The 8,939-nt window shown below is 44.4% G+C and overlaps 1 protein-coding gene across 1 annotated transcript; it reads right to left on the bottom strand.

Moving 5' to 3' along the window:
- Window positions 1-532: 532 nt before the first annotated feature.
- On the bottom strand, window positions 533-1,720 carry LOC119300036 (chalcone synthase 2). The gene has a single exon (XM_037577122.1). The coding sequence runs from the start codon at window positions 1,718-1,720 to the stop codon at window positions 533-535; it is 1,188 nt and encodes a 395-aa protein (XP_037433019.1).
- Between the last annotated feature and the right edge of the window lie 7,219 nt (window positions 1,721-8,939).

The following is an 8,939-nucleotide window of genomic DNA, read 5'->3' as shown; positions in this document are numbered from 1 at the left end:
TCCTTTTATCTATACAAAATTACAAATTAAATAATATTACACTGATCAAAATAGTGTACTGAATGTCCCTATATTTGAAAACCGGCAACTCTACGGGGTTAATAACTAGTATGTCTAATTAAGAACATTCTATCGTAGATGGCTTTAGCATCCCAAATATATGGATTATGCAGTAATCGTGACAAAAGTAAATAGATGGTTAAGAAGCTCAATGATCAGGATGAGAGGAAAAAGAGACTGGCAGCTGAACCGTACATGTTTGAGGAAGTAGACAATGCAACCCATACATTATATAAAATTAACATAATGTTGAATGTTACTAAAATATACGAGGTACATCAGGAGCACATACAACAGGGTTGGGGGAGGAAAACGCATATCAATTCTTACAGCAGAAACACAACAAAAAGTGAAAAACCAGGGATAAAGGAAACTCAGAACAGCCATCACACCGTCGCTCTCGTAACCACTTGTAGTACTGGTGATTTTATGCTGTTGGCGAATAAATAATAAAGTGTGGTTTGCTAATCGGTCATGCAGTGGTTGTGATCGGGACGCTGTAGAGGACGAGTGTCTCGACGGTGAGGCCGGGGCCGAAGCCGAAGAGGACACCCCACTCCTTACCCTCTCCAGTGGTTGTGTGGCCATCCTGGGAAGAGGTCTTACGCATCACATCGAGGACGAAGAGGACACATGCACTGGACATGTTGCCGTACTCCGACAGGACCTCTCGGCTAGCGCGCATGCGTTCCTTGTCAAGGCCAACTTTCTCCTCAACCATGTCCAGGATCGCCGGCCCGCCTGGGTGTGCAATCCAGAAGATGGAGTTCCAGTCATGGATGCCAAGAGGCTTTAAGGCGTCCTCTAGCGCTTGCTCGATGTTCTGGGAGATGAGCCCGGGCACGTCCTTGAGAAGGTGGATGGTGAGCCCCGCCTCCGTAAGGTGGCCGTTGATGGCACCCTCGGAGTCGGGCAGGATGGTCTGGCTCGCTGATACCAGTTGGAAGAGTGGCTTCTCGAAGGGCACGTCGGGGTCGGCGCCGATGATGGCAGCGGCCGCGCCATCGCCAAAGAGCGCATGTCCGACCAGCGAATCCAAATGGGATTTGGAGGGGCCACGGAATGCCATGGCGGTGATCTCCGAGCAGACCACCAACACACGTGCGCCGCGGTTGTTCTCGGCGATGTCTTTGGCCATGCGGAGCACTGTGGCCCCGCCAAAGCACCCTTGCTGGTACATCATGAGGCGTTTGACCGTCGGGGAGAGGCCGAGCAGCCTCGTCAACTGGTAGTCGGCGCCTGGCATGTCCACGCCAGAGGTGGTGCAGAAGACAACGTGGGTGATCTTCGACAACGGCTGGCCCCACTCCTTGATGGCCCTCTCTGCCGCCTCTTTCCCGAGCTTCGGGACCTCCACGACGACAATGTCGTGGCGTGTGTCGAGCGACGGCTCCATGTGGGAGCAGATGCTGGGGTTCTTTTTGAGGATCTCCTCGGTGAGGTGCATGTGCCTCTTCCTGATTGTGGACTTCTCGCACATCCTCTCGAACTTCTCCTTGAGGTCCGGGAGGTGCTCGCTCTTGGTGACCCTAAAGTAGTAGTCCGGGTAGGTGGCTTGGTACACGCAGTTGGCCGGGACGGCCGTGCCGATTGCCAGCACGGTCGCCAGACCCTCAGCACGCTGTGCCCTTCTCACTTCCTCCAACTTCACCGCCGCCATTGATCAGCACCAAGCAGTCGTACTAGCTAAGTAGCAAGGGCTTGTAAGGTGCACTTAACGTAAGATTGTATTTCTCAACTCTGGTGATAGAACTCACTGGGAGTGCTGCCACTTTATAGAACATGATTTGCTAACGGATCCAATTTTTTTATACCACAGTTGAATACACCGACAACTGAGCTTGTTTGTTTTCTTAATTCCGATGGGAGCGCCTGCAGCTTATAGAAACTCTACCATAATAGCGGTCTTAAGGAGCACGTACGATGCACAAAAAAATCAGCTTAATTTAGCAGTCGCAGCAATGTTTCCAATTTTAAAGTGCCAGTGAGTTTGCCGTGTTCCGCCCGCGGCAAACAGCACACGGCTGGACCGGGTCGGCAATCATTAAGATCGCTGAGTTCTTATTATAAGAAATTCGACAAAACAAAAAGCAACTACTGCCAAGTACGTAAAAAGGACAACTCGTCAAACACAGGGGTCGTTAACGGTGATGCCACATGGCAATGGCATGCACCTTTGCTGAGTTCCATCTAGGCAGACGTACTACGTGTGTGAGGCCCACACATAGCATGCCTTTTTTTGCCTAGTTACATCTGACAAAGAGTCGGCAGATCCTTTGCCGAGTTCCTGGCATGCGGTTTGCGAAGTACCTTTGTTTTGTTGTTGGTTGCCAGATAGGAGGTCATTGGGGAGGCCGGTTCTCGATTTATGTTCGAGTCAGGGTACTACTGCTCAGTCCATGAGGTGGAAAAGACTTAGTAACGAGCACGCGTCGCAACGCGCCATGGACTGCATGGAATAATCCCTAATCATTTACCCCCTGATTTTACGTGATGTGTTGTTACCTATGTCCGCATGCACCCATCGAATGCTACCCCAATAAAGATTGGTGCGAGGGAATGCAACATGAGAATGGTCATTGGCGTCATGCTTTGGAAATAATTGTGAAAAAAAGTTTAATTGATGGGTTAATCAAAAGCCAATAAATATGCTGTAAAATCCCATGTTCATCAGAAAATACTAGACATCAATATAAAGGATCTTTTACAATTATGAAACCATGACCGCTTGATCCGCATAACAGAGTATGGTGGACCAGAGATGACATAGAAATACCTAATAGACCATCATCGTTAACTTGATGTTAGCTTAAGCCAGAAGAAATGTCCTATTTGTTTTACGAGAAACCCTACCCAATCTCTTCTGCGAAGGGAAAAAGGAAAAACAGAAAAGCTACCATAGCAAGTTGCGCCATGGCTGCCGGCATTCCATGACGCAAGTACTTGGCTGGCCGGCTGCAACACCCTTCAAGTGCCGATCAAACTTTGAACGATAAAGAGGAAATAAACAGTAGTGGCATCAGTAGCCTGCCGGCCGGCCTGCCGAAACGTCCTTCGTCCTTGGTGTATATGAGTGTCCTATACCAGTTGGCGTTTTCATCAATCATGGCAGCTTTGGCCTCAGGAGGCTGGTACTTGACCCATTATCTCAAACTATCCAAGCCTAGATGGAAGTTCTCCTTGGATGCACGTCTTTCATTTCTGTTTTTAAATTCTTTTTTTGCCGTCTTCTGTTAATAATAGGACACATGGAAGCTGATGTGCGTTAGCGATAAAGCAACAGCGATTACGACACATGGTATCACCATACTACTTGGGGAAGCAGGGTACATCGGATGAGCCAGCATACCGCCAGATATGTGTCTTTCCACGTCCCAACAGATGAGCTAAAAATTAATGCCACCTTCCTCCTACAGCTAAATAATTTCTAAATTATGCTTATGGGACAGCAGTGTAAGATGTTACCTAGCGCGTGATTAAAGTTTCATTTTATGTTTCAAAGATTTGCACAATACATGCATTACTAATTTCTTCCAAAACTATCTATCTATCTATCTATCTATCTATCTATCTATTATTATTATTATTATTATTATTATTATTATTATTATTATTAATATTATTATTATTAGTATTATTATTATAAGACAGAAGAAAAGGAACGGTGGAGGTTTGTTAAACTTCAGTTATGGAAATTTAACGCTAGAGATTCATCATCTTATATACATAGGCTAGAGTAGATGAAAAAAAATATGTGATACGTGCAGTTAGGATCCCCATTCAGTTTGTATTTATATGCCGGAGAGTTTCGTGTTCACATGCACATCCTTCGTGTGAGTCCTGCACTCCTTTATGGATTTGTCTTACAAGACATTGTCTGTAGGCTATGTAAAAAATTAAATGTATATATTTAAAAGAAAATGATAAAATCCGAACATCGAATTTTTGACCATGGCAAAGCGAACGTGTTTTATGGATATTTTGGTTGACGCGAGTATGGCAACTTAGTTTGCAAGCATGGCAATTTTCTGGTAAAAATAAAATTGAGGGCGGATTTGCCATCTTATATCTTATATTTACTAATTGGAGGCACCATACGAGGTTCCACGTTAATCCTCATAAAGTAAGAATATTATCCGTCCAATCTCCAGATTAGTTATCTACAACCGTCAGATGAAATACCTTAATTAGGGACACATTAACATGAAACAAACTTCCCTCGGCATGTTGTTGCCTGTTGTACGAGTGTGGGATCCAAGATTTTTTGACGGTAGTTAAATAGCAACTCAATGGACGACTTCATCAGCTATACAGAACTACAGATGCATGTATATTGCACAAGGCACATGTCAGCAAGTTAACGTGCAGACTAAAGGCCTTCATCATGCGCAGGCGTGGTGGCGTTCGGTCTTCGTCAGAGCCTCTCAAGTATGGCGGCAACTTCACCTGCGGCCGTCAAGGCATCCTATAGTCCCATCGGCAGCTGAATCAGGTTCTGGATCAAGATACAGTCAATTAGGCGTACGCACAGGTTTGGATAAAATAATTCTTTTTCTGCAATTAGACACCTCTGCTCTGCGAGAAAGCAATGAAACAGTCCGTACCTTTTTTAAACTCTTTCATTATTATCTCAAGCAATGAAAGCAATGATACAGTCGACAATCAAAGCTACGGATGGCATGAAGAGGATTCAGGTTTGTTTCTTGCAGGGATGAAAAAGATTAGGGTTAGCTAGCTTAGCTTGGCGGACGATGTTGGTGCAATAATGCTGGGTAATGTTGAAATCTTTAGTCTCGACAAGTTATTTTTGTAAATACTTATGTAGTGATTACCTTTTCACAAAATATAATATGATTCAAAGCATACATATATCGTACTAAGCTGAACATGACATGCCTTGAAGAAAATCCATGACGTTGTGTGTCTTATCTACTATTCAAGGGTAAACAATTAATTTCTAGCATTGTGCAGCTAATTATTTTATTTTATTTTTGCTACTACGTTCTTATAGTACCAAATGTATCCCTTCTAATTAGGGTACTCATGTTATGTCATAGACCAATATTTCTAAAAAAAATCTTTTGGAAAAGCACAAGATATCTATATTAAATTATGTTCTGTGAAAGTTGAAACCAACAGATAGCTAGCACGTCAACAACACATCTCCTTATAATCACAATAGTCAGATTCAATAAAATTAAACATTCTTTTGTATAATTGTTATTTGGTGGAAAAGATAGTTACTGAAATTAGTATATGCGGTATTTTCTTTATGATCATGCATGGAAGTACAACTCCACTGTGTGTGGATTTCCCTAATCCTAATACTACGAATGTATTAGTTGTTGGAGTACACAAAGATATTTACAAGCAGGATAATATTTTTTTTAGTTCAAACCAGTGAATATCTCAAACTGACAATGGCTGTATTTCGAAAATCAGAAGGGATACTGAAAGACAAACTTTACTATTGTAGAATAACGCGAGTACAGTTCAATGAAATTACTTAACTCATATCTATATAATTATTTTCCTAAAGTGTGTCGTCTAACCTTTATGTATGAAGTACCATATACTAACCTTTATGCATAATAGGGAGATATTACAAATTTTCATGTCATATAGTACTAGTCTGTGCAGTAGAACGGGCTGACGACTATTGCATATAAACTAAACTTGCCATGGTCAATAAATATAAATCGCCCACCCGCAAAAAAAAATTGCCACAAAAAACTTCTATTTGCCATGGTCAAATCCCAAATCATTTGAGACTAATCGGCGTTGTATTTAAAAGGCCATAACATGCTCATTATCCTGTCTTACCCTAGGTTGCTCGAAAAGCCAGAACAATTGTTCTCTCGATACGTTCGTCCTATGCAGCTCATAGTGTCTGCCGGCGAGATGCAATGCCTCCAAACTAGCGGGCACCAACTGGCCGGGCGACCTACTCAGTGCAATAGTAGTACTACCACATCGAACTCCTCAAGCTTAATTATTCCGGTGGGCCGAACAGGTGCAACATCTATCAATGTGTAGGATCGAAAGTAAGTCTAGATAGGGTTATTAGACTACTTGACCAAATAAAAATCTAGCATTTTTCAAGTTTTATTTGTTGGTAGATTTTAGCAACTAGTACAAGTCAAGCAATCAACCTACACATGCAATTCTAAGAGTATAGCAACGAAAAGTAAAGCATTGCATATGAAGGTAAAGGGACGGGATTGGAGAGTGCAAACGCAATATCGATACGGAGATTTTTGGCATGGTTCCGATAGGTGGTGTTATCGTACGTCCACGTTGATGGAGACATCAACCCACGAAGGGTAACGGATGGGCGAGTCCATGAAGGGCTCCACCCACAAAGGGTCCACGAAGAAGCAACCTTGTCTACCCGACCATGGTCATCGCCCACGAAGGACTTGCCTCACTCGGGTAGATCTTTACGAACTAGGCAATCTCCTTGCCCTTACAAACTTCTTGGTTCAACTCCACAATCTTGTCAGAGGCTCCCAAGTGACAGCTAACCAATCTAGGAGACACCACTCTTCAAAAGGAAATAGATGGTGTGTTGATGATGAACTCCTTGCTCTTGTGTTTGAAATGATAGTCTCCCCAACACTCAACTCTCTCACACAGATTTGGCTATGGTGGAAAGATGATTTGAGTGGAAAGCTTTTGGGAAACGTAACATGCAATTTCAAAAAAATTCCCATGCTCACGCAAGATCTATCTAGGAGATGCATAGCAACGAGAGGGGGAGAGTGTGTCCACGTACCCTCGTAGACCGAAAGCGGAAGCGTTAGCTTAACGCGGTTGATATAGTCGAACGTCTTCTCGATTCAACCGATCAAGCACCGAACATACGGCACCTCCGAGTTCTGCAGACGTTCAGCTCGATGACGTCCCTCGAACTCTTGATCCAGTAGAGGTACGAAGGAGTAGATGAGTTCCATCAGCACGACGACCTGGTGACGGTGATGTGATCCGCACAGGGATTCGCCTAAGCACTACGACAATATGACGGAAGGAGTAAACGGTGGAGTGGGGCACCGCACACGGCTATGAAACAGTTGATGTGCCTTGAGGTGCCCCCCTGCCCTCGTATATAAAGGAGGAGAGGGGAGAGAGGGCAGGCCTGAAGGAAATATGCCCTAGAGGCAATAATAAAGTTATTATTTATTTTCTTATTTAATGATAAATGTTTATTATTCATGCTAGAATTGTATTAACCGGAAAGTTGGTACATGTGTGAATACATAGACAAAACATAGTGTCCCTAGTATGCCTCTACTTGACTAGCTCGTTAATCAAAGATGGTTATGTTTCCTAACCATAGACTTGTGTTGTCATTTGATAAACGAGATCACATAATTAGGAGAATGATGTGATGGACATGACACATCCTTTAGCTTAGCATTATGATCATTACCGTTTCATTGCTACTGCTTTCTTCATGACTTATACATGTTCCTCGGACTATGAGATTATGCGACTCCCGAATACCGAAGGAACACCTTGTGTGCTATTAAATGTCACAACATAAAAGGATGATTATAAGATGCTCTACAGGTGTCTCCGAAGGTGTTTGTTGGGTTGGCATAGATCGAGATTAGGATTTGTCACTCTGTGTTTTGGAGAGGTATCTCTAGGCCCTCTCAGTAATGCTCATCACTATAAGCCTTGAAAGCAATGTAACTAATTAGTTAGTTGCGGGATGAAGCATTACGGAACGAGTAAAGAGACTTGCCGGTAACAAGATTGAGCTAGGTATGATGATATCGACGATCGAACCTCGGGCAAGTAACATACCGATGACAAAGGGAACAACGTATGTTGTTATGCAGTTTGACCGATAAAGATCTTCGTGGAATATGTAGGAGCCAATAGTTCTTGATCGAATATCCAGATTCCGCTATTGGCTATTGATCGGAGATGTGTCTCGATCATGTCTATATAGTTCTTGAACCTATAGGGTTCGCACGCTTAATGTTTGATGATGATATGTATTATGAGTTATGTGTTTTTGATAACCGAAGTTTGTTCGAAGTCCCGGATGAGATTACAGACGTGATGAGGAGTCTCGAAATGGTCGAGACATAAAGATTGATATATTGAACCATGTTATTCGAACACCAGAAGTGTTCCGGGAAGTTTCGGGTAAAACCGGAGTGCCGGAGGGGTTACCGGAACCCCCGGGGGGAACTATTGGGCCACCATGGGCCTTAGTGGAGATAGAGGAGGGCCGCGGGAGGGCTGGCCACACCCCCCCCCCTTTGGGTCCGAATTGTACTAGGGGAAGGGGGCATCGCCCCCCTTTCCTACTCCCTCGTCCTCTCCTTCCTTCCCCCTCTCTTCCTTGGAGGGGAATCCTACTAGGACTAGGAAGTCCAAGTAGGACTCCTCCTCTTGGGGCGCACCATAGGGTCGGCCGGCCTCCCCCTCCCTCCTTTATATACGGGGGCAGGGGGCACCCTAGAACACACAAGTTTCTCTTAACTGTGTGTAGTGCCCCCCTCCACAATTACACACCTCGATCATACCATCGTAGTGCGCAGCCGAAGCCCTGCGCCGGTAACATCATCATCACCGTCGCCACGCCATTGTGCTGACGGAACTCACCCTCTTCCTCAACTGGATCAAGAGTACAAGGGACGTCATCGAGCTGAACGTGTGCTGAACTCGAAGGTGCCGTACGTTCGGTACGTACTTGGATCCGTTGGATCGCGAAGAAGTTCGACTGCATCAACCGCGTTATTGAAACGCTTCCCCTTGAGTGATCGTAGGATTTTTTTTGAAATTACCATGTTCCCCAACACGGCTAGGGCACGCCCACAAGGGGGGAGTCCTACTAGGACTCCAAGTCCTAGTTGCCCCCCTCC

Source organism: Triticum dicoccoides, chromosome 1B (assembly GCF_002162155.2).
Source record: "Triticum dicoccoides isolate Atlit2015 ecotype Zavitan chromosome 1B, WEW_v2.0, whole genome shotgun sequence".
Lineage (NCBI taxonomy): Eukaryota > Viridiplantae > Streptophyta > Magnoliopsida > Poales > Poaceae > Triticum > Triticum dicoccoides.
Note: the sequence above shows the minus strand (reverse complement) of the source record. Positions and strands in the feature narration are given on the sequence as shown.